The sequence below is a fragment of the Eupeodes corollae genome, chromosome 1 (assembly GCF_945859685.1).
Source record: "Eupeodes corollae chromosome 1, idEupCoro1.1, whole genome shotgun sequence".
NCBI classification, from domain to species: domain Eukaryota; kingdom Metazoa; phylum Arthropoda; class Insecta; order Diptera; family Syrphidae; genus Eupeodes; species Eupeodes corollae.
Genome location: NC_079147.1, coordinates 303,457,796 through 303,484,402, shown reverse-complemented (window position 1 = coordinate 303,484,402; position 26,607 = coordinate 303,457,796). Strand labels below are relative to the sequence as shown.

The following is a 26,607-nucleotide window of genomic DNA, read 5'->3' as shown; positions in this document are numbered from 1 at the left end:
GGTGTGACTATTATGCTACGCAGAAATAAAGAGATAAGTCTTTGTTTTGCTAAATGGGTTCAAAAGGTTTCGTGGGATGTAGATGATAACAAAGTAGCCAAAGAAGCAACTATACAATTTAGCCATAGAATCGTTGATAAGTTAAATCCAATGAAAACTTAGTTCGAAGTTATTAGTAGAGCATTTGCATATCGCGAACATGAAATCCAAGGCATGAGTCTTGAAAATGTAATTATTGACATTAGGTCATCCTTATTTTGCTGCAGGAAAACATACTAAGCTTTTTCTAGAGAAAAAACTCTTGATGGTATGCATCTAATTAATTTTGAACCAAGTGAAATAAGAGACCAAAAAAGCGCTATCTTAGAATACAATAGACTGAAAAGACTTTAAAGATCTGATTTACCTTAACATCAATTTCAGAAAACACTTGAATGGTTACACCGAAGCAAGTTTTTCAAAATGGATATCATTGCTATTGAAGACGTTTTACTCAGAAACTTTAAATAAGTCGATCGATATGTGTTGAATTTTATTAATATCAAACAAAAAACAAAAATTTGTCACTAAAAGTTTAACCAAAAAATGTTTTTATAATAATTTTACTTACACAATTAAGGTCAGTTTCACATCAAAATACCCACCTTCGTCTTCCTTCAAACTTCAGCATAAGCCTTAATAAGCCTTAATATTGACTTTAAATTTGTGAATATTTCAGCATATTGACGAAGCTTAGAAAAAGGGTGCGTCATTATTTGTTACTTTTAAGAAAAGGCAATGCCACATAGATATGTGAATGTAGGAAAAATAAAACTCAATTGAAACTGTATTGCAAAACGAGTGTGATTTGAAAAAAGCTTAAAATATATATATTTTTTTTAATTATGTATATATATAACAATTAGCACAAAAACTAAAACAATAAATAAAATAATACAAATAATTGTTTATTATTTAATTCTTTTTTCCTTAGTTTTTCTTTTGTTCTCACTTAATTCTTTTTTTGTTTTATTTTTTATATTGTCAAATGTAACCTATAAACAAACAAAAGAATTTTACATATTTTTTTTACGTACATAATAAAAATAATAATTTGTTTTTAATCATATGTATATTTATGTTTATATTTAATTATATTTTTAATTTTATTTTTGTTGTTTAAATTGTGATTAATGCTTCATTTTTATTAATTAATATCATATACATTATACAAGTCCTTCGGTGAGCATACTCGCAAATATCGTCAAAAAATGTTGTATCCTTTTTTTTTGATAATTATTTTTAATTTATTTGTTTTTAATTATTTTCATAAATTTTCTAGAAATTAAAATAAGTAAGAAATAAAAATTTAACTTAAAAAGGAATTTAATAAAATAATTTAAAAACAAAAAAGGATCTTGTTGGTAAACAATTACTACGTTCATAGATGGCGTCATTACTTCCAATTTTTATTAATTTTACTTTATTGTAAATGTTGATGCTGTGTTTTTGGTTTTTTGGTTTTTGTGTGTTTTGTTAAAATGTGATATTATAAGAAATAATGTTCTTAATTTTTACTTTTTTCTTTTGTTGTTGTATAATAATAATAGTAATTATATTTTAATTTTTATTTTTACGGTATAGGACAATAATTTTCATAGGTAAGTGTAATTTTTTTGTTTTTGTTTTAATTTTATTTTTAAATTTAATATTTTACAATCTTATTCAAAAAAGCTAACAATTTCAATTATTCTTTATTTTTAATTTTAATTTTGTTTTAATATTCTCATTCATTGGTATTTTATGTATTAGGCATTTAAATTTTTAATTATAATCATATGCATGGATTAATTTTAATTTTATTTATTTAATAATTACAATGGCATAGGTTTTTTTTATTTTTAAATATATTTTATTTATATTTTGTTGTAAAAAAAAAATAAATTAAATTTCTTGCTTTTGTATGATCGTCCTGCATAATAATTTTGTTTGTCATTTTAATTCTTTTTTTTTTATTTATCTGTAAAGCTCAATGCAAAAAAGATAAGAAGAAGGTTTTATTTTTGTATATAAAATATATTCGCCACCAGATAGCGCGCGCGTATTTTGGATTAAGTGTAGTGGATAATAGTTTTGAAATTTTATACAGGGTAAGCTCGCAAAGGTGAGGGCTGTTGCTAAGAAGCAGCGCAGGAGATTTGAGGACATTTTTAGAAGAGATCCATGTAAAATGGGGATTTTTCGTGGCTGTATAAAAATAATCTGGAACATGGAACGCATTCTTATTTAAGGCTTTTTACTAACTGAAATTTCAATTTGTTTTCCGGGACTTAAAGCATTTTTGTTTTTCTTATATAATATTCGACAGCAAACTATAGCAAAGCTGCCCACACTTTCGAGACACCCTGTGTTTTAAATATTTTTTATAATTTTAGGTATAATTTATTTGCATAATACTTTTGTTGTTTATTACATAATTATTTATATCTTTTGTTGTTGTTGTGTGTACTCTATAAACGTAGTAAAAGTTCGTTAAAACTGCCATCATTAGCCGGCGGCGGCGCTGTGTTTAAGCTAGAACAGCTGTCATGTTTAGGGCTGGTGGTGGAAGTTGTAGTAGAAGTACTAGTAGTAGTTGAAGTAGAAATAGTTTGAGTGCATCTAAATTTATTTATAGTGGGCGTGGTCATAGTGGTGGGCGTATAAAAAATTTTGCTAATACTTTTGAAATTGGCGGCAATCATAATTATTATAATTACAATAGTTACAGATATTATTAGAAGGAGATAGAAATAATAGAAACGCACAAAGCCAATGGAAGCATTCAGTACTAAGCTATTGGCTTGCTGCTGCTGTTGTTGGTGATGTTGCTGTTGTTGTTGTTGTTTGAGTTTCAACTGCAATTGACGATGCATTTGTTTTTGCTGCAATTGCAATTGTTGTTTTTGGCGACGAAAATGTGCATTATAATTACTTTGATTAGGTGTTGTTGTAGTTGTTGTTGGTGATGATGTAATTTCATCTGTTGCAACATCCGATGGTGTACTATAGTCACTTCCGTCCTCTGACAATGCATCCATTCGGCATCCAGCGGCGATGTAATGACGACGTCCAGCTCCAGATCTTCTGTGCGATGACATTGAAGTTAACGATTGCTCTGAATGCAACAAATTGTTGCTGTCATGTATTCGCGTTCGTTTTTTTGACTTTCTAGTTGATTTGGTTGGAGTTGAAGAAGTTGACTTGATAAATAGCTTATCGTTGATGTCATTGGTATTGTTGTTGTTGTTGAAGTTATTATTGTTGCTGCTATTGTTGATGATGTCTTGGTTATTATTTGGTTTCCAAAAAAATAATTCAAAAATTGAACTAAATCAGAGAAATAATTCTCATGCTATTGCACTTCCGGACATTGTTGTCGCCTGACGCTGTTCGGTTTGATGATCGCGATTTCGGTCGTGTTCAGCGGATTCAGAACTGGAAAGCAATCAAAACATAGAAAATATTATCAAATATATATGAATTAAAACTATTGAGGGCATTTTAGGAATCTGTCAAATAGAAAAGTGACAGTGACACTTGTGAAAATATCCTCCAACTGTCATTCTATAGATTTTAGAATAAATAGTAAAGAAAATCAACTTACTTTGATCTCACAGCAATTGGACTGCCAGGAATATCTGGATTAGCATTATTATTATTCGTAGTCGATGCACGCCGGCCATTTCCTGACTTATATGTGAATATATTATCACTTTCTAGTTCGTTTTCAATCTATCAAACCATAAAATATCAAACTAAAAATTTCTTTTCCAAAAAATTTAAAAACAAAATAACAAATTTTAACTTACTTGTCTTTTAAAACACAATCGTTCACTAGAAACAGAACCACATGAGGAACTTTCCGATACAGCTTGTGTTACTGTTGGAATATTTGGTGGACTACTAGGACCTGGATAACGTTTCGAACACACTTGCGATTGGATGTGTTCACAAATTCTTCGAAAACGTCGAATGTTGCCTGAAAGACGTTCTTTTGATTTTACTTTAATTTGTCGACATTTGTCATAAATATTTAAGTTTATTTTTAGAACTTACCTGATAATAGGGTAAAAGTTAAAGCAAATAACATATCAGCAATATCACCTTGCTTACATATGGCACTTATATCAACCTGTCAAAATAGATGTCATATGGATATATTGAAAAAGTTTCGTTAAGTTTCGTTGTTTTTTTATTCGCCGTATTATGAATCTATTAACGTTACCTGAAATTTAACATGTCGTTGGAACATCACAGGACCATTGCCATTTCGTTTATATTCAACTCGAAAGGAAGTTGGCGATACAACACTATGGGAGAGTTCCGCCATCTGGAAAATAGAAATTTGTGTTTCAAGTTCATAAATCTCTTAAAACATAACTGGTGATCGAAAACTGAGTGGTTCTGACGTTTAACAAACTAAATTACATAAATCAAATGTTTGCCGGTTTTCGTTTTTTAAACTTTATACAAAATCTTTTAAAATACATACAATTTTTTAAAACAGTTTGTTTTATGTTTTGCTAAACATGTTTTTGTAAAAAAGAAATTGCAGTTGCATTTCACCTTTAATATGAAAATAAAATTATTTTTGGTGCAATTTCAGAGTTTGGTGAAATGTATTCTCAGGCTCAAGGAAGTTAATTATTCTTAAAGCGGGCCGTAGACATTCGAACATAGCTCTTGTTAACTTGGTCACAGTTGATTTGAAAAATCGGATTTCGAAAAACGATTTTAGGGTTTATCAAAACGTCCAATAGGTTAAGCAACATCAAAAATAGTTTGATATTTTTCGCATAGATTCAATGGGTAAGCTTTCTAAACTAAATTTTTTTTAAAAGAATGTTCCTTTAAATTATGTAGTTTCCGAATACTATGATAAAATCAGTCTCGTAGTTAAGTTGAAGATGTGTTGGAAACTGATCAGTTAAGGCTCACGTCAGATCTAATACATTATCGTATTTGTGTTCGTTCAATTTTATCCCTAAAAGTAACTACATATGAACATACAGACATGTACATTAAAATAGACACAGAGACAGTTGCTAAGAGTAAAACCTACAACAACATGCATTAGAAGTAGTTTAACCGTTATCAAAAAAAAAGTTAGGCTTTCTTAAACAAAATAACATGGGTTTTATTTTTTTTTGCTTGTCGATTGTTTGGAGATGAACCGTTTCTTAGGTAAGACTGTGTTTTTGGTGGATATTAAAATAGAAACGCATTGGAACACAGACCTTAATATGTAACTAGTATCAAAAATATTAATTTTTAATACTTTCTTTTTATTTGTATAAAACAATAAGTTCACTTTAGGAAGTAAATTCAAATTATTTTAATAATATTACAATTAATTCTAAGTAAAATATGGGTCGCGGTAAGCATTGTTCCCTAGAAGAGAAAGCTGTTATTTTAACTCTACGAAGTGAGGGTTACAAGTCTTCAAGTAAAATAAAAAACAAACTACAGCCTCCAATAACTTCCAAAACTATTCGTAGAAGACTTGGTAAAGGTAACTTGTTCAGAAGGATCGCAAAAATTGGTGCCCTTTCTAAGGAAAAAAAATACAACAACACGGTTTAAAGTCGACCACAATCATTTTGATTTGACGGGGCCAAAGAAGGCAAAAAGTGGAGAAACGTTTTGTGGATGAACGAAACAAAGATACATTTGTTCGGAAGTAATGGCAGACAAACCGTTAGAAGGCTTAATTTGAAAGAACTGAATTCCAAACATGTACATCCAGAAAACGGTCAAGAATGGTGCCGGCAGTATCATACTTTGGGGTTAATTTTCTTGGTATGGCGTTGGACCATTTGATTCAGGGTAAAATGGATCAAAGTATGAAGGTGAATATCATGAAGGCTACGATGGTGCCTTATGGGGACGAGAAATTGCCTATAAAATGTGTTCTACCGGAGGAAAACGACCCTTAGCACACATCCAAATCTGTTCAAAAGTTTTTTAAGGGCTAAAAAATCAGCGTATTGGAGTGGCCATCCTAATTACCAGACTTAAATCCCATAAAACATTTTGGGGTAGATTTAAAATGCGCGGTTGGGAAACATTTAACAATTTAACAATTTCGGAAGACGGTTCAACAGGAGTGGGACAATATTTCAATTGACAGATGCCGTCGATTATTTGACTCAATTTCCAACAGATGACACTGTAATTAAAGCTAAGGGCCAGGCTACCAGATATTAAAATATTTTTTAGATCCAGAATAGCTTTGCATTTATTTTTATTTTTTTAAATATTTGTATCTATTTCAATGTCCACGAAATTTGCTCCGTTTTTATACAATTATGAATTTTAAATATTTTATGTTAATATTTTGCTACAAATAATGGGTAAGTTTAGTTTGAAAGAAAAAAATAAGAAAATGAAGACAAAAAAAATAAAATCGTTTTTAATTAAACAAAAAATTGAATTTTTAAAAATCTATTTGGTTTTTCTATTTTAATGTCCATATTTGTTTGTTTAAATGTTAAGATTTGAATCGATGAACCAAACTGATATGTTTAACTCGCACCAAAAAATACATAGGAATGGTGTCTCTGAAATATATAATACTTCTGATATTAATTCCAAAGTTTCTCTAAAGTTACAAAAGACTTTAAAAGCTACGGTTAGTCCTCATCATTGAAGATTTCTGGCCTTGAAAAAAGTTTTTGATTGAAATTTACCAGAAATATTTTTCTGACAGAAATCGTTCATTGTATTGAAATATATAAAAATTGGAACACAAATAAGTGGAACGATTAATTTGTTTGACAGATTAGAATCAGCTGTTCTCAAAAATTGATGTAAATTGCGCAACTAAAGTTTTTTTTTAATCAAAACCAAAAATCTTAGAGCAACTTTATATCCAATCAAACATTTTTTCTGATTGATTTCATTAATAGCTTTAACTGGTTTAGAGTTAAGTCTTCAAATTAAGTTAATTCAAAAAATACAAAACTCTAAATGAAACTCACCGTAATTCTTCAAAGTGAAAACTTTAAAAAATTATAGTTTTTTCGATAGTAAAAAGCCTAAATTCTCATACAGCCCTCCTAAAATTGGCGTTGTACTTGTTCCAGGTAATTTTAAGTCTGTCGCAGTAGGACCTGAAAATTTTCGCTGAATTCATAGAATTATTTCTTCCATTTAAAATATTAAAATTTTTTTAAATTCTAAGAAAACAACGTATAAGGTATATTAAAAGTAATATTTGTGAACGAATTGCGTTTTGATTCAAAAAAATCAATGAACGGATGTAACGAAACCAGTGAATGGTAATGCTTGATTTTTCAAAACCCTTTGATTGCATTGATTACAAAATTTTCTCTCGTGTTACGCCCTTCATGTCGTGCAAGAGGTCTTGGGTTCAATCCATGCCTGTGCCATCTAAAGTTTTTTCACGGATACTGCATCTTGGTAGAAATTGACAAATTCTCCAAGAGCAATTCTTGCCATGATAAGTTAATTCTTAAATTAGCCGTTTGGATTCGGATTAAAATTGTAGGTGACCTTTATCCTTGAAAATATTACATAAGTCACTAGGCCCTAGTTCTCAACGGACTGTTGCACCACTTATTTATTTATTATAATTGTAACGTCCTTCAGCTCATCTCTTAGAAATCGCTCCATTTTTTGTTATTAAAGGTGTCCTACAAGAATCTGGTATAGGCCCTTTTTTTCTGCATTTTTATAAATGACTAGTGGGCCGTCCTGGCTTCACACGGGTAGACATAAATATGTACAGACGTTTAGGTTATAACCATGCTAATTAAAACGACCATGACTCACTAAATAAGAAACAAAATGTATGCTCACCTTAAAGTCTCCCTATACACTACGTTTGCTGTGGTATTTGTAGTTAGCAACAAAACGTATTGATTTTCAGGAGATCCTACTCGAAAAAGTGCCACATACAATTGCTCGTGGGAAAAGCACTCTTTCCTTAGGTCAATACCAACTATGGAAAAAGTTTGTACCTGGGATTTATTTATTGTTAGGGCAAAGGATATTTTGAAAGGAAACTATAACCTTTTAAAAGATTTGGACAAATCAGTTGGTATCGTCGGGATCCGAGGAACGTGTGCGAGCTGACCGGCCGCAGGACCCGTAATGATAGTTGCTACAATCCCATTATCTCTTAGTTCTTTCATCAATAGTCTTGTACCATTACACATATTGGGAGGGATTAAATGTCTTAAAAGCATAACAGGCGTACCTATTTTTAATTTTAGTTCATGAGGTGGCAAGCCAGCAAATGCATTAAATTAGTGTATAATATTAGTGTAGATATCCCTGATGTTATTTTAAAATAGAATGTGCATATTTATTCAGATGATGTAACAAATTTATCAGTCTAGAAGATCTGGGTTGCTTAGAGACTGCGTATAGCCTTTTGAGTTTCTGAAAATCTATTAAATGCTCAGAGGTGGGCTGAGTCAATTAAATAAGTTTGAACATTTATGAATAAATGCAAGCGTAAAATATTTCAAAATATAAAATATTACATTCAATGATAGTTTCCTGAGAAATATATAAGCGTATCACGGTATAAAACTACGCTTGTGGTAATGATGTTGAACTTTAGACATTCGAATATTATGCAGACAAACTTTCTTTGTGTAAAACCCGCAGAAGCTAGGATCTTGTTTTCTACTACGCTTCACACTATCTCTTTTATCGAGAATACGTGCTTTTGGTATGTATGAACACATTAGTCCTTGTATTAAAATTAATTAAATGCTAGTGTTCCTCAGGGCTCCGTTTTGTGTCAGATTCTCTTCCTTCATGAACAATCTTTTGTCTAAAACTTCTAATCCATTGAATTGTTCCGCTGATGTGAGTTCCCTCAGGTTGGTATTAATATTTGTTTCTAGGTTCATACCAACAACAAGAGATATTTGATCTTGTAGAATTTAATGTTTTAAAAACACAACTAAATATTAAAACTTTTACACCGCTTGAACATGGCCGTAATATTATGTGTCTTTCGTTGTGTTTTCAATATTTTTAGTTTTTTCACTGTTCAACAATTTCAAAACTAACTTTCTATGAGCTTAGAATTAAAAAAAAAAACATATTGTATATTTTATTTTATACTTACGGACAAAAATGCATGAATTAAATGTGCTTTGACCGTCGCTATAGGTTTGCCTTTAACCAAAATTGTAAAAGTTTCATCTTTTTCCGTTGTAATTAAATTTCCAAACCACGAACGTTTCGTTAATTCCGGTGAAGATTCCGGTGTTAAATGGACTTCATCAGCAGAGACTTTTTCCACAAAAATTTAAAAAAACAAAATAATTTAAGTTAAAAAGTTTGTTTGAAAATAATTATTTAAAAAAAAAAATATAACAAACCTTGTAATTTTCTCCGATGAAATCTTGGACTACCTAAGAAACTATTTTTAATATTCGTTAAACGAGTTTTCCACAATTGTCCGCCAGGGGAATTACACCCTGAACCGGGCATTACTGGCGAACCATTATTTGAAAGGGGTGATCCTGTGGGGTTCATGACAACTGAAAGAGGTTTTTCATTTTGTATTCGCTAGAATCTTTGGAAATATCATTAGAAACTCACCACTATTAGCTTCGGGATCTTGAAATACACTTATGGCAATTGTTGGCCCAGAATTAGCACGATGATGGGCATTTGCCTGAGCCGCTGCTGCTGCTGCTTGAGCCGAAGCTGCCGCTGCAGCAGCAGCTGCTGCTGCTGATGTTGGACTCCCTCCGCTTCCTGGACATGAGACCGTAGAAGTCTGCTGGGAGCCCGTCCGATTGGCATTCGACGATTGTGACGTAGAAGTGTATGAAGAGTGTCTCGATGAGTGGGTGCCTGGAGCTGGGGAGGACGGCCTTGAGATGACATTTGCCTGTGAAGAGTTGATTGGTGAGCTACACCGTGTCGGACTATGATATGATGATGAGCGTACGGAGGAAACCGAAGTAGGTGAGCGACGCTGGTGATTTCGGGAACTGCTATAGGAGCGGAAACTGTAAAAATAAAAGTATACCAGTTATAGATTTTTAATTAACAAGAAAAAGTATTCGATACTCACTTAAAAGCTTGTCTCCTTGGTGTCAATGGAGATCCTTCACTAATCTGCCCGTAAGTCGGAGAATTCGTTCCATTTATCCGACATGTGTCCAAACGTTTCCTTGGTGGATCCAGAGTGTCCATTTCAGCGCGGGGTTTTGCAAGCTCCTCGTCGTCCTCCAGAGCAGGACGTCGTCTCTTTCGATCGAGAAGCAAAAAGTAAATCACCTTTTCTGTATTGTGACTGCAAACACAAGAAACAAAAAAACAAATCTCTGTCATAACTTGGGACTTCTCAATAGATAAACAAGACACCCGCCGTTTATCCGGCTTACTTAGCACTGAGCAGCTCCTGTATGAGTTTTTCCTTCTCCTTGAAACAGCCCAGCGAACAAATAGCATTTAATACATCGGGATCGACGGCAGACGCCGAGGGTATAACGTGTGTTTGCACCACCTCCATCATGGGTAGCTCCAGTTCGAGTTCGCCCTTCCCGCCAGCCGTTACCCAGGGATGCCGATTGATTTCCGACAACTATACATTTCATCGTCATCAGGGAAAAAGAAGGAAACTGCATTATATCCTTGCTTGTGCCACATCACTCTGCCCATCACACAGCACATTGCTGGTGGTGTGCAAGGATGTCTCTTCGTCTCTTCTATTCCTATCAATACTTACAGTTAATCTCCTCTCGGGATTTATTTCAATCATTCCTCGCAGCAGGCTCTGGCAATCGGGCGGCACAAAATGCGGTATGTGAAACACGCCACGTTTGACTTTCTCCAAAAGTTGACGCAAGTTATCATCGTCGAACGGCAGAGCACCAACAAGCAGGGCATACAGGATAACGCCACACGACCATACATCCGCTTTCCTTCCATCGTATTTTTCACCCTTTGATTTGGAAAATGAAAAAATGGAAAAATGAAAAAAAGATAAACTTTTATAGGTGCATCATCATCAAGAATTTGTGAGGTTAGGTTCAATTCGGTCCTTATTCGTATCTAGATAAAATCAATTGTAAATAGTTTTTCAATAGAATCCTATACTCGTCATATACCGTTATGTTCGAGTATAACCATCAGCATTTTGAATGGAATTGTATTCTGTCAAAAAATGTGGAGGAAGTCGTCATGGTGGTGAAAATCTCCCCCCAAAAAACGAGGTTATTGATTTTTAATGGTTGTTCAGTTATTATTCGATTAGATAGTGCGTTTTTTTTTTTTTGGGATTTTTACTGTTGTTTAACAAGTTTCGTACACATTCGGCATTTGGCCAAAAAACATTTCGAAACAGTTTTGGGAAATTTATCCTGGTTGTCAAATCAAATCAGTACAATAAAATACAGACATGCACAAAATGTTTGTTTAGTTTTTCTTGTTTTTAAAAATAGCATATCTACAATTATACAAAGATAAATTATTCAACTTGTGTCACGATACAGTTATTTTTTGAGCATGTAGAATTGTAGATACATCCCATCAGTTACTAGGTCACACGAAATGGTTTATTGTACATATACTTTCAGCACAACAGTACATGAACATTTATATTTAAGCTCGTTAGTCCAAATTGCTCTTTTTATAACAAAATATAAATATAGATTATTGTCCTAGAAAAATGAACTTATAGTCAAAAACAACAAAAGGAGTTTCATTACATTACTTTGACTATAATTATGAACACAAGTTGAGGACTTCTAATCATAGCGAGAAAAACTTGACATTGATTTGAATTATTTGGTGTTAATCTATAATAATTTTATAAAGCTGAAGATTTTGTTTGGATGTTTGTTTGTTTGTTTGAATGCTCCAATATCAGGAACTAGTGGTCCGATTTGAAAAATTCTTTTAGTGTATTATAGCATATTTATTGAGGTAAGCTGTAAGCTACATATATCACGAGCGGAGCACCAAAAAAGAATCTTGGATGTTTTTCCTTTTTGAGAGCGTCCACTGAGTGCGCTGCGAAAACGCGGCAGCATTTGTTTGTCTTTTAAAGTCGGCTCACTTTAACTGTATGTATTATGTTAAGCAAATTTTGTCTAGAATAAAACATGCGAGCCACTACGCGGGGGCATCAAAACAAAAAAAAAGTTAGAATTAAAATTCTTAATCGAGTGATTTTAAAGATTTATGGGATATGGTTAAGTTTCTACTTGAATACTTTTGACAAAATTGCCTCAAATCCTTACCCAAAATAAAGCTTTCTTATCAATAAGACTTTTTTTAGGACTCAATTAACGACAACATTATAAGATCAAAATAAAGATCCAAATTAATGAGACATGGAATTTTATGATTATAATTGACGATGCAGTAAATTCTGAGTAGTGTGTAAAACTCCCCCGAGGCTCCAAGAACATTATATTTTAATTTCATATAGAAGAATTTGAAAGGATGAAAAATAAGTTCAGGGCACATTAGTTTAGCGTTGTTTAAAACTGTTTAATAAATATAAATAAGTAGCGTATGAAAATTCGAAGTAAAGTAAGAACTATTTTTATGAAGTAGTGAAGTTTTTTACGTGCGTCATATATAAACATAGAAGCAAGTATTTCATTCGTAAAATAAATTGATCCGTCAATTAGTACGTCTATCTCTGCATTGCCCAGCCAGAGCTTGAAGCGATTAAGTTTAAACTTAGAAATTAAGATTATACAAATATTTGGTATTTTCGCCCGAAACCATAACGCTCGCATCTCAGAATGTCATAAAGCCTAAAACTGGTTACAAAGCCCAGAAATTGAAAAAAATCGCTAAAAACCCCAAAACCAATGACGTAACGTTAGTTGCCATTTTGCGATAACAAAATTTTAATTTGGGGTTTATGACATAGGGGTTGAGCTCTATGACGTTTATTTTAGGCATTACGACGATTATGATTTCTATCGTTTTCTATGTCTAATCAACGACATATAAACAAAAACATAAAATTACTTAAAAACCCAACGAGAGAAATCTCGTATAAGATATAACTAAGAAAACGTTACAATACCCAAATAAAATTTCATGTAACCCAAACCAACTTTCGATGTCGTAACGCACAAGTTGTGATAACGCCCATAAGATTTATTTTTGATTGTTAAATGTTTGCAGTATCGTTAACTTTTTATTAGGCAAACATTCTAAATGTTGAAAAACGATGGAATGTCAATTAGTAATTTGAGCGATATTATATTTTAAAATTAATTTGGTGAATATGACATTGATATTTTGTCAACAAAATATTAATAAAATAGTTTTGAGGGATGTGACATTTTTAAAATGGACCAAAAAAAGCCTTACGCCTTTAATTATAACTTATTAACTTGATCCAAGTTTTAAGAATTCCAAAAAATATTTTTTTTCAATTTTTTTTGATTCAACCAAAAAATATTAGTTAATTTAAATACTTCACTTTAATATATGAAAAAAAGAAATATATTGACTAATAATTAATACTATTGTTAAAATTTGGTTGCGTTTTTAAACAAAAATTAACTGACAGTTTTCTTAACAAATTTAAAATTCTTAAAAAAAAAAATTTTAAAATTGTTTTAACGTTTCGAATACAAAAAAAAGATTTCAAAATTGTTTTAACGTTTCGAATATCTCGACAAAAAAATATTCAAAGTTAAACGTTTGGATTTCTTCCCTCTCGCATCAAAGCGTCCATTAAGTTTTTTTTAAGACTTTTGATTTTAAATCATTCAATCAAAAGTCTGAACGGTGTATAGAAGAACCTGGTGTACCACAGGCCTGTGTTTTGTCTCCCACTTTCTTTTTGGGCATAAATAAAGTCCGATAATGTAAATCAATAATTTGTTATCTGTACATATAAAATTCAAATATCACTGACTCACTGATCTCACGTTTCGATAGGAAATATGAATACTAAGTGCAATTTTTGACGAGTATTCAAATAGCCTAAGGAACCACCAGGTCTCTGTTGTTCAGGAGGAATGACTTCACACTTTGATATGGAATCTCCTACAGGATTTGAAGAACCTGACAGACAATTTCTTCAGGACAGTGATCTTTCAGAAACAACGTATGATGCGAACCAACTTTCAGTTTTCGTTCAAGAAAATGAACAAAAATTAACCGACGACCAGCGACTCGCATACAACACTATAATCGACAACGTGATGCAGAACAGAACAGTGGTACTTCTTGATGCACCTGGCAGGACTGGAAAAACATTCTTGATCAATCTTGTGCTTGCTAAATTTAGAATGCAAGGAAAAATTGCATTAGCAATAGCATCATCTGGGATTGCTGCAACATTACTAAAGAATGGAAAACCGCTCACGCAACTTTCAAATTGTCTTTAGATTTGCAAAGTCAAGGGCGTCTATTTTGTAATATCTCGAAACAAAGCTCACTAGCTAAAGTACTTAAAGAAACGACGTTCATTGTGTGGGATGAATCGACTAAGATGGGCCTGAAGGAAACACTGAATCGTACACTTAGAAATTTTAGAGTTGATGAACGTCTAATGGGAGGTGTTGTGATACTGTTCGCTGGTGATTTTCGGCAAACATTGCCAGTTGTGCCAAGAGGTACAAAAAGTGATGAAATGAATGCTTGCCTTAAATAGTCTTTTCTGTGGGCTTCTGTCAAGCTTTTAAGATTGACCACACACAATAGCGTACATTTATGTGGTGATTATAAGCAGCACAATTTTCAAGAACTCTTTTGGATATAGGAGGTTTAAATATTTTAAATAATGATGGTGAAGTACTAAAAGAATAAACATTTGAACTAGCGTCACTAGACAAGACGAATTAAAAGCCCAAATTTCAGAGAAAACTGATGATTGGTAACGCGAACGAGTGATTTTAGCACCTAAAAACGATTCTGTTACAAGCATAAATAATAAAATTCTTTCAATTTTTTAGGCCCATCAAAAAACTTATCTTTCTCTTGATAATCTAACTGATCAAGATAATTCTATTGATATTCTAATTGAATTTTGTAATTTTCCGAATACATCAGGACTTCCTCCGCATAAACTGGACTTGAAAATTGGGGCTCCAATAATACTTATGAGGAATTTAAATGCACCGAAATTTTGCAATGGTACAAGATTACGGATAGTAACTACGCAGAGGAAAATTCTTTCCGGCTCAGCCCAAGGTCAAATCGTTTTCATTCCCGGGTACCGATGATTTCCAACGAATACCCGTTCGAATTTAACGAAGTACAATTTCCTATAAAGCTTTGTTTTGCTATGTCTATCAATAAGGGGCAGGGACAGATACTGAAGGTTGCAGGCCTTGACATCACAAATACCTGTTTTACCCACGGACAATTTAATGTTGGTCCAGTGTCAGCTCGGCAACAAATCTATATGTGTATGTGCCTCACCAAAGAACAAAAAATATTGTTTACAAAGAAATATTGTAACCGTAATAGAAATGTGTACAGTGATAATTTATAAATTAATAAATAAAAAGGGGTACAATATAAGAAAATAGTAGTTTTTTACTAAAATAGTTGAATACCTCGCGGGGTAAATCAGTTTGTATTTTATAAAGACTTAATAGATTTCAAACAAATGAAAAAATTGGTAAATCTTGTTTGAAAAACAATTTAAAACTTAATTTCGTCAAGTTGTGTAATCCAAGGTAATAGTGCATTAACGAACCAATCCATCAAAATTTTCTCTAGATCGCTTTGGGTACTGTCGACTTATGTTTGCATTTATGAATAGGACTGCAGCAGTTTTTTTTGTGTAATTAGAAATTCAGCCATAATCGGTAAAAGTTCAACGCTTCCTGCATCTGAATCAAATATCTTGGAATTCGCAGTAAACAACACATTTATTTATTTTAATATTACTGTCAGTTTAAAAAAAAAACCATGAGCTAGAAATGAAATCTTTGGGTAGCAAATCTTTCGTGTAAGCACAAACATTTCATTTTCAAGATTTTTTCTCTTTAAAAATTGACGGTTTTGCTATTAGTCTTTCCTGACGGTACCCCTACCACCCTTAAAACATTTCAACCTTAGAACTTATGTTTTGCCTATTAGCTTAACGTTGAGTCTAATTTCAAAAACACTGTTAAGCACAGAGATTATTTGCTTCGCCGCACTACACGAATGTAGAATTATTTACTCCAAATCATTCTCTGGCATTGCTGTATGGACGTCCGTACGTTCGCGACGTTTTTTTTGTCGTCCATAGATCAGATAATAATGCAGAAATATGCAGAAAGGGCTCTCAAGCAAATTGCGTGGGTGGTTTTTTTACCATAGCAGTTTCAAAAAAAGGTAAACATTTTGTTAAGCAATAAATATCTCGCGTACCAATGAGACTTGAATTAAATTTTATATAATATAATGTAGGGTAATACCAAACCAGTATATTTTAGGAACAAAATTCAATTAGCGTTTTTTTTATAAATCAAAAAAAAAAACTGAAAAAAAAATTGTTCCTTCGAAAATTTTACGAATACGAAATGATTTTATCTCCAAAACAATTTTGAACAACGAAAAATAACGTTTTTGACATCTGCTTAAATTTTGAGAAAAATCGAATTGAAAGTTTTTTTTATAAAAAAACATTACTCAAAGTTGGTAAAAATAGTATTTCGACTCAAATATCTTTTCAAAAATTTGAGATTATGGCTTCTAACTAATTTTAACTTTTAAGAAATATTGTTTTCACCATTCGGAAAAAAATTGAAAAAAAACTAATGGACAGTTTTTTTACAAAACATACAAATCTAAACAAAAAAAATTAATAAAAGTTGATAAAAATTGATTTTCGACTAAAATAACTTTTCAAAAATTATAAATATTGTCTTCAAACTCTTTTTATTTCACAGAGAATATTATTTTTAATATTCAGTAGTTTTTTTTTATGAAAATCCAACAGTCTGTTTTTTTCTAGAAAATAAATGTTCGGTTCTTGAATTAATTTCATTTATCTAATTTGTAAAAATTTAGGAAATGCTACTTAAATTGGTAAAAATTTGTTTTTGACTTAATATCTATTTAACAAAACGAGATTTTCAAACTTAACTATTTCTTTAAATGAAAAATATTGTTGGTAATTTAAAAATTGATAAGAATAATTCAACTAACAACTTTTTTAACCTGCAAACTTTTAAGCAAGACAAATAGACAGACGAGTTTGAGAATCTGGACAAACATTTCAGCGCATTGTACAAAACTCATATTTTGTGAAACGATTATCAACTTTCTCAATTTTATCCGAAAACGTTTGTTGGAAGGGATTCCAAATGACAACTAAAGAGTTTATAAAGATGAAGGTGTATGGATCGAAAAAGTCAGTTAAGTTTCTTTCAATGAAACCAATGATAAAGTTGTCTTTAGCTTCAGAAGCATCCATGTGCGGAACAAATGTTACCTTGGAATCAAAGGAGACGCCAAAATCTTTTACTGTAGCAGTTCTCTAAAGGATGGTACGATTAAGAGATACGCAAACTCATGAGTTGTGTGTTTCCTAGAGACAGAGATAGCGAAGCATTTGAGCTTAAGACAGTTAACAATAAACATAAGACAGTTAACCAAACGCAAATTCGAAAAATTATCGAGGTCTATTTGTGATCTAAAGCACACATAAATGTAATTCACTTTTAAAAATATTTAAGATCATCGGCATACTCTTTTATGAGACATTGGCTGAACTTTATGTTTTTACAGATATCATCGATCAAAATTAAAAATAAAAGTGGGCCAAGATGACAACCCTGAGGAACTTTATGTTTTTCAAAGTATTTAAAAAAAAAATTAAAAGAAAAAAACTTCTGAGGTACATTTAATAGATCTCGAGGTTTGATTGTCAAACTTTACTTTTTGTACCTTGTCAATTAAGAAAGAGGAAATCCAGTAAAGGAGATTAGAGTGAATCCAAAAATTATGAAACTTACGAAGCAGTATGTTGTGGCATACAGAATCAAATGCATTCTTGGCATTGTTTTTCTATACAATTAATAACGAAAGAGGAAAAAAATGCGAGATTAGTGACCCGAAATAAGCCCATGTTAGGCGTCACTTACATGTTCTTTTACAAAAAAAAACAGTTTGGTCTTTACTTAACTTTCGAGAAATTTAGAAATTGTGAACAGCTTACAAATGCATCTGTAATTTTCAGCAATATTTTTCAAACCAGTCTTATAAATTGGAAACACAAAAGACGATCATATCCATTCGTCCAAAAATATTCCGGACGATAAAGATAAGTTGAATATAATTTGCAATGGAAATCACACAGAATTAGAGATTTTTTTTTAAGACAAAAGCAGGAAATCCATTGACACCAGGAATGAGATTGGGTTTAAGATCCTGAAGACCATTAAATACATCAGAGAATTTTAAGTGTATTGAGCCAATATCTGTTTTAGAGGTAATATCTGAAAGAAGACCCAAGTTTCATTGTGAAGTTCAGTAAACTGATTCAAAAAAATTAAGCAAAAAGATCAATAGTTTTATTAATGTCAGTAGAATTATCCACTCTAAAATTCATCGTAGGTGGAATGCCAATTTTTGTAGTACCCGTGGCAGAGTTTTTTTTTACGGGTAATGCCTCTTGGTTTCAATCGCTGCCTGTGCCAACTAATTTAAGTATTCCTCTTGCGAGGAATTGACTAATTCTCCAAGAGTAATTCTTGTCATGAAAAGTGCCTTCTCAAATTAGCGGTTCGGATTCGGTCTAAAATTGTAGGTCCCTTCCATCTCACACAGGAATGGTTGAGAGTTGTAAGTCACTAGGCCCTAGTTCTTTATGGACTGTTGTGCCACCCAATTTATTGATTTTGGAATTCCAATTGATTTCCTCTTAGAATTAATAAAACTCCAGAATCGTTTCGGATCACTTTTCAAATTAAGCTCAATATTCGAAATATATTTCCTATGCAAGAATTTCATGAGAACCATGAATTCTTTACCAAGTTTACAAAAGTATGTTTGTCATCTAAGTGTTTGAAATTTTATACTTGGCAAATGATTTGTTTTTTGTTTTAAATGAGTCAGCCTTTTGTTATACCACGGAGGTTTTGAGATAATTTTGTTGTCCTTTAAGGTAGAAATAGGTTTAAAGCTTTATTTAAGATACCCATGGAACGGTTAAGCATATTCTTCAAATTTAAGTTTTAAAATTCAGTATTCATCCTAACCCATTTTTCCAATCCTTTGCTCTGAACTTTAATCATCATAAGGTCATTCCAAACTATTTGAAAGCGCGAAAAATATAAACAAATGTAGTTCTTATTTCCTCAACTCGTGCAACCTTTAATCTTTTTGCATACATAATACCGGCACGTGTATGGATGGATTTAAATTAATTAATTTTCAACACTTCCAATAAATAAAAGTTACATTGTATGTACGAAATAATATGTAACTTGTGTGGTGCTATTTTCAATGCCACTTAATATACATGGGTTAGGTATTTTCATTTATTGACCGATAATGCATTGGCTTGGCTTTTCCTTTACTTATAAATACAAAAGTCAACAAATCATTTAATGCCTTCTTAGAGATTCTCATCGACTTTACCACTTTACCCTCCCTCTTAACAATTGTTGTCCTTTCTATCTTGTTTATTATTCTTCATCGAAAGCTCACATGTGCTATAAGGACGTATATGCATGATGTTGATGTATGTATTGTATATTCACCTAGAATTGTCTTTTTATGGACAAAACACACTATCAATAATTAAAATGCGTAGTAAATCCTAAAAACAGCCATTAGGGAGTGTTCCACTTAACATTGGCTGGCTTGGCTCTAATATGATGGATACTATAACGCTGCTGGCGGGCTGGATGGCTGAATAACTGAATGGCTGACTGAGTGCTAAACGTTGACTTGACTGCAAATGATGTCCTTGGGAGTTGAGAAAAATATTTCTGTTTTATTTTTTCTCTCTTTTCTTATCAAGATATGAATAAAAGATTTAGTGTGATAGAACGATATCGTATATTTAATTGAATGAGAACTTACGATGCAATTAGACGTATAGTTTGAGGGTATGTATTGTGTACCCATTTTTTGATTGACCATATTTCAAATACCAATGATTTACCATTTGCCACAAGTAATAAAAGTACGCGAGTATTACGCATAAAAGAAAGAACGGAAGGAAGGAAATAAGCAATGAAGAAAGAATGAAAAGATTGATATCTTAAGCTCAAGAATAATTAAGGTTAATGCTAAATGAGTGTTTCAAATAACATCAACTGTGTGTTTCTAATGCAAGTTGGAAGTTATGAAAGTAATACTTACGATTGTTTTATAATTGTGAAAGAATTAAGTACCTACCTAGTGAAAAAGGTAAGTTATTGGTAACGCGAAAAAAAGGCTAAACACGCTATTTAGTTCAGGAAAATTAAATATTCACTTAAAAAATTCCAACAAAGCTAACCTTCCCTACAGAGCTTAATGGATGAAACACAAAACTCGCTTCAGCTTGGGCCTCCTTGAATGACACTTCCAATATGACATTTCTAAAATGGCACTTCTGTCTATCAGCTGTTAATGAAAATGAAAAAATATGAGTTTTGAAATCGAAAAAGTTAAATTTATGGCAGAATTAGCTTACACAACCTAAAATAGCAAATATATTTTGTTTGTTGACTTTTTTACAGCAGTTGAGCTGTCAGGCAAAGGAAATGTTCAGCAAAATTGAACTAGAACTTCCGTTTAGAGTCACATTACGTAACATTACGCTATTTCCTTACGATTGTCAAATGAAACTGAGGTCGAAGCCTCATTGTGATAGCATGAATTGAATTCCTATGGCTGAACTCGTAAACGTCAGGTTTGTGTTTCAGCCATAAAAGTCCTCTGATCTTAGACTGGAGCGGTCAAGTTTTAAAGATTTCTAAATCATGAAAAGCAAACGAAGGATTGATTATTATCGAAAGATTAAAGGTATTTGCGATACTTTGTTTGGTATTCATGATAAAGGTTGTTAAAAAGAAACAAAAATGTTATGAGCATTATTAGAGATACCATAAAAAAGTGAAAGTCTTAATACCCTCTTCTTATGGCAGAAATTAAGTTTGGACCCAAATAATTTAGGGACTGATTTGCGTTCTCACAACCTAAATATACAATCTTATGGACAGTTATTCTGTTCGCAGTTCGTTCTAAGATCATTTCTGGAAAAAATAAACTTCCTGGAATTTATTGTTTTCAAAAACAGTGCACTTTACCTCCTTTAACCACCCCCCCCTCCCAGAAGGAAAAATGTGGCCACCGAACCAAAATGAGAGGAAAGTAAGGAAGCTCTCCACTGAAATTCTGCTTTGTCTACTTTTTAACGAAATAATATTGAACGACATTTTCGAAGAAAACGCCTTGACTTCGACTTGAATCGAAGGAATTAAATTAGCGATAGTGTTTTTGTTAAACATTTTCCCTTTAAAAAAAAACGTGGTGTTTCATTGGAGTATAAGTTATAAAATTAATTTCTATATAAGCTTCGAAACAGAAGCTAGTCCAATCTTGTATCTTATTTTTTCTTTGCCACTTACAATGTTTCAGATTGTTAGTTTTCTAACGAAATCGATTTTCGAAGAATTTGGCAGTTGAAATATTCTTGATAATTTTTAGAACTTGTTAGGCAGTAATATTGGATATTTTTTTAGAAGTGTAGAATTTCGATAAGGATAACTGTCAAACTAGCTGTAATAATTATACATTGCTTTTGACTTTTTTGTAAGTATAATTTTAGGAAACCACTCTTTAAAGACTTACTTCAAAGCAATGCTTATCAATAATGAAAATTATTTAAAATTTCTAGCTCAGTTTGCTTAACTTGAAACCATCTTGAGCGATGAGGCTCAGTTTCAGCGTCACAGGTTAAAAAGCTGAACTGTTATTGATTAAGCAGATTTCTCATGAGATTTTTGGATTTCTTCTGTGTTTGTCAACATTTCCGCGAATGGCTGGCCTTAAAGACAAACGGCTCTGTAGTTTTCTATTTCTCATGACATTGCAAATTATTTGGAAAAGAAATAACTTCAATAAGACTTCACTTCGCTAAGCTAAGCTGATTTGGTTACTGAATTATCTAAAGAATTGAACTTGTGAATAGTCCAACTTGTTTTTGAGATTTGGAAATTTTTCAATTTCTTTTTTTGCTAGATAAATAAGTTGAATCTTTAGTCTAATCTGATAAACTTGTTAATTTAGAAGCTCACATTTGACAGAAAGAAGTGGTTAAAAACAACAACAATATGGCGTTGTTATAGCACAGTAGAAGAGGTCATGAAATTTTTAATAAAATCACTCAGCAAACATATTTCTTTGCGGAAGTTTTGGCAATAGTAGATACGCTATGCTATAAGTATACAGTCAAACTTCTTTATAACGAACCTTCAAGGGTGCAAAAAATTAGATCGTTATAAGGAAGTTTTATAAATAATTCGTTACATAGAATTTTATTTTTTAACACTGCAAATGTTCTTTTATATTTTCAAAAAAAAAGTATACAAAAAAACTCATTTTAAAGAAATGTATTTTCGATTGCACATGAACAGTTTTTATTTATGTTTTATTATAAAGATCTTCCAATTTAGTAAGGTGAAAATATGCATCATCTGACGTTTCATCTCTTGTTTTAAGAAAACTTCGAATATTATCAAATGCAGCTCTCATAATATTATCGTTGATTTTTTTTCGAATAAATTCGCTTTCGGCATTGACATCTGATGGGTCCGATTCTTCATCCTCAGATGTAATAACATTCAAAAATGTTTCGTCTGATGGAATTTCCATGGTAGCAATATTTGCATCTACTGCAACATATTAGTCAAATGTAAGAGAATAATCATCACTTGGTAAAATTCTGTTAAAGTTGCTATTGTTTGCGACAATTTATGATCTTATTGTTGACAATGGAACTTAGTCTTCATCGGAAAAATTATCGAAAGTTCGAAACCCAGCTTTGTTAAAACAATTACGAATTGTACTTGTTTTAACATCGACGCACCAAGCCTTATAAACATCTGTAATGGCATCCAAAAGATTTGATTTGTATTCTCATCCCTAATCCATAGCTTCAAGAACTCTCTGTAATAATCGGTGACGATAGTAAACTTTTAAATTTGGAATCACACCTTGATCCACTTAATTAAATCTGAACCATGGGTGGGTGGGCCTTAAAGTTATCAAAAAAAAACTTTTCGTAATTGTCGCAAAAATGTTTGAGATTCTTTGACTATCCATTTTTGAAAAAAATCACCGGTCATCCAAGAGTATTTATTATTTAAATAATCAACTGGAAAGGACTGGAATCTGGAGGCTTTGCACTTTTCCCAATCACTAAAAGCTTCAATTTTTCATCATCTGCCATATTTGATCCAACCATTAAGGTGACTCTTAGCGCCACCTTAAGTAATTAAGTATTAAGGTGACTCTCTCTTTTCTTTTCTTTCCTCCGTGACAGTTTTCGTTTTTAAAAGCCAGTGTTTTTTGAGGAAGACATTTAAAAACAGACCCGTTTTGTCCACGTTTGAAAGATTCTCAGGGCTGTATCCGTCCAGTAAATTTGGAAGCGTATTTTTAATCCAATTTTTACACACTTCATCATCTACGTGAACTCTTTCTCCACATACAGTTTTTTGTTTAATGCCGTACCTATTATTATTTTGTTTTAAATAGTTTACTATCTTATCGTGTTTTAAATTTATCCAGCCATCCAGTACTTCCTTTAAAATTATTCTGTCCCAAAGATTCAGAAAAAATTTAACTTTTTCTTTGATAATGGAGCCCGAGAGTGGTAAATTCTTTTCCTGTTTATCTGCACCCATTTTAACATTGCTTTATCCACATTACTTTTTTTGTATTTCTTGTTTTTTTTTGGCTTCTGTTTGAAATTTCGAATTCATTCTTTAAAATTGTCGACAATGTACTAAACGATACACCAAATGTTTCTTTTCGCCCCTTTTAACTTTTTCAATCATCGAATACTTCTCTGATAGGGAATTAGAAAATTCTTCCCAAAACGGGAAGTTTCCCTTTAAAATAAGGAATACAAATCGTAGTAAACTTTGTTTTCAAATTTGAAAATTGACATTTCGTTATAAAGAAACAACTTTGCTTTCGGGACACAAAATTAGTTCCTTATAAAGATAATTTCGCTGTAAAATATTTTGTTATAAACAACCTGATTCATATGGGATATTTCTTAAGGAGAAGGGGAACAAATTGAAATTCGCTTTAGAGAGAATTACGTTTTAAAGAAGTTTGACTGTATTATAAAGCTGAAGAGTTTGTTTGTTTGTTTGTTTGAACGTGCTAATCTCAAGAACTACTAGTCCGATTTGAAAAATTCTTCCAGTGCTAAATAGTACATTTATTGAGGCTATATAAAATCATAGATAAGACTAATACGAGCGGAGCACCAATAAATAGTGCATCAAAATCGGGACCGCGCCGTTGCCATATAAGGGTTTTCTCATGGGCACAGCCTCTTGTGAGAAATTGACGAATCCTCAAAGAGTAATTGTTTTCAAGAAAAGTGTTTTCTTAAATTTCCGTTCGGATCCGGGCCCGTTCTTCACTGAAATCACTCGCACACAGGAATAGTTGAGTGTTGAAAGTCACCAGGCCCTGGTTATCTACAGATTTTTGCACCACTTAAGTTATTTATTTAGTTCATATACATTTTTAGGAAATTCATAACTAATTTATTACTCTCAATGATTTCGCTTTTATTACATGTTAAGAGCAACTTCGTGCGACCACTTTGCAATGACATTTTAATTATATCCTACTATTTTACTATTTATGTACATATTTTAATTATTTCCTCACACAACCTTAAGTTATTCACTCTTCCACCCTTGAGCCTTGAACATTGAGCCTCGTAGTATGGTAATTTTAATTAACTGTCACTACGATGGAATATGGATTTTTGTTTTTTCTTCTACCCTAGAATTTGACTACCTTACCTTCGTTGTCTTGTAATTTTGTTTGTTTTCAAGAAGCAAAAGTTTCTTAAGAGATATCTGTTCTCTAATATAATTTTATATAAATTATGCAAACAAGTTGTTCAATTCCTGTTTATTAAAAAGTTCAAAAAGTCTTCTTCTCTTTTTTTCACTGAAAACAGCCTATTTCGAGAAATTGAGAATTTTGATGGAATTTGAGGATAAACTAATTTTGTTTAATTTAAAGGCTTTAATCTTTATCTTGACTTCAATGGTAATTTAAGGTTAGATGATATTTTAATAAGAGAGTTGAATCTCAGGGGGAAAGGTCAAGGTCGCTTTTACATCAAAACATGAATATGATTATCTCCTTTAAAAATAAAAGTCTTGTTTGCTCGTAAAAGTTTATATATTCCCAAAAAATAACACCAATAAAAGTCCCTTATTTTAGTACTCTTGAAAAAATGGTCTATAGGCTTTCCCTTACATCCATCAAAATGCCAACAACAGTTTACATTTTTAACAACAAAGCCTTCCAGAAGAACACAATAAATGTTTCCCTTTAATAATTTAGTAACACTAAAAATGACCGTTAAAATGCTAAGTAGAGTCATAAAGTATTGATTTTGTTTCTGTTTCTTTTTACTTGCAACTTGAAGGAACTATATGGAAAGTATTGGATTCGTGAAAAATTTCGAAACTAGAGATTTCAATTAATGATGACAAAACGATCATAGAGAAATTCGGCAATTCCCACCGTCTGTGTGGCTTGTTTTACACTACACTGTTTTGACCGTACGGCAAAAAACCGGACGGTGACATTTTGTTAGAGGCGCGAAGAAGAGAAGAGTATATACGGTCACGGAAAAATGCCGGCGCGGCACCGTGAAGCAACCGTCTACTGCCACTACAGTATACGGCAGCCGGACGACGTGATAAGCTTAGTGACGTACGTAAGGAAATGCATGTTTTCACATCATACGATTTTATTCGTGCGGCAGAATTCGAACTTAACCTGTGAAAAAGTATACTAAGCACAGGAACCCTGCATATATCGTGTTTTACCGTACGGTTAAAACCGTTTGATGTGTAACGATAGCCATTGATCCGGTTTATGCCGTCCGGTTTTTTGCCGTACGGTGTAGTGTGAAACGAGCCTATGTCTTTCAAGCTTGAAAATAAAGTAATTTCTTCATTTATTTAAGACCAAACCTGCAAAGTTTATTGGTCAAAAATCGGGAATTCGATTTGGTTTTCACGGTTTGTATAAAATTGTCTCTAAATGTTTTTCTTAACAAATAAAACATACTTTTGCAAATATTTGTCTAACCACATTAAAATCTGCCCAATTTGTCGAATTGAACATTTTGAAACTTGTCAACGTTTTTAGGTCAATGATAGAAAATGAATAGAAAGACAAATATTGAAATATTGATTTGTGCCAAAACATCAGACTTAGGTCGAAGAAAGGTTTGATACCAGAACTCAAAAATTCTATGAAGAAATGTGAATCCTGCATTGAAGCAAAGCTTAATACCCTTAATAATCGATAATACCTTTTCGAATGGAGTCATTTAAAAATTTAACGAATTTAACAATTTTGCAGAAGCGCACAATTGGAGAAAAATCAAAGCCCTTTTAATCGGAC

The 26,607-nt window shown here is 32.1% G+C and overlaps 1 protein-coding gene across 8 annotated transcripts in view; it reads right to left on the bottom strand.

The window, feature by feature from the left end:
* Positions 1-825: 825 nt before the first annotated feature.
* The window catches only part of LOC129942169 (serine/threonine-protein kinase BRSK1), a 45,677-nt gene continuing 19,895 nt past the window's right edge, over positions 826-26,607 (bottom strand). For 5 of the 8 annotated variants that reach the window (XM_056050992.1, XM_056050993.1, XM_056050994.1 and 2 more), the window contains exons 6-16: positions 10,745-10,960; positions 10,401-10,600; positions 10,088-10,309; positions 9,607-10,022; positions 9,384-9,545; positions 9,128-9,294; positions 4,247-4,351; positions 4,078-4,153; positions 3,831-4,012; positions 3,626-3,753; positions 826-3,468 (exon numbers count right to left, since the gene is read on the bottom strand). In XM_056050992.1, the coding sequence (XP_055906967.1) occupies positions 3,369-3,468; positions 3,626-3,753; positions 3,831-4,012; positions 4,078-4,153; positions 4,247-4,351; positions 9,128-9,294; positions 9,384-9,545; positions 9,607-10,022; positions 10,088-10,309; positions 10,401-10,600; positions 10,745-10,960 (1,974 nt within the window). In that variant the 3' untranslated portion in view covers positions 826-3,368. The remainder of the gene's footprint in view (positions 3,469-3,625; positions 3,754-3,830; positions 4,013-4,077; positions 4,154-4,246; positions 4,352-9,127; positions 9,295-9,383; positions 9,546-9,606; positions 10,023-10,087; positions 10,310-10,400; positions 10,601-10,744; positions 10,961-26,607) is intronic. The other 3 variants (XM_056050996.1, XM_056050997.1, XM_056050998.1) reach the window with 3 other exon arrangements.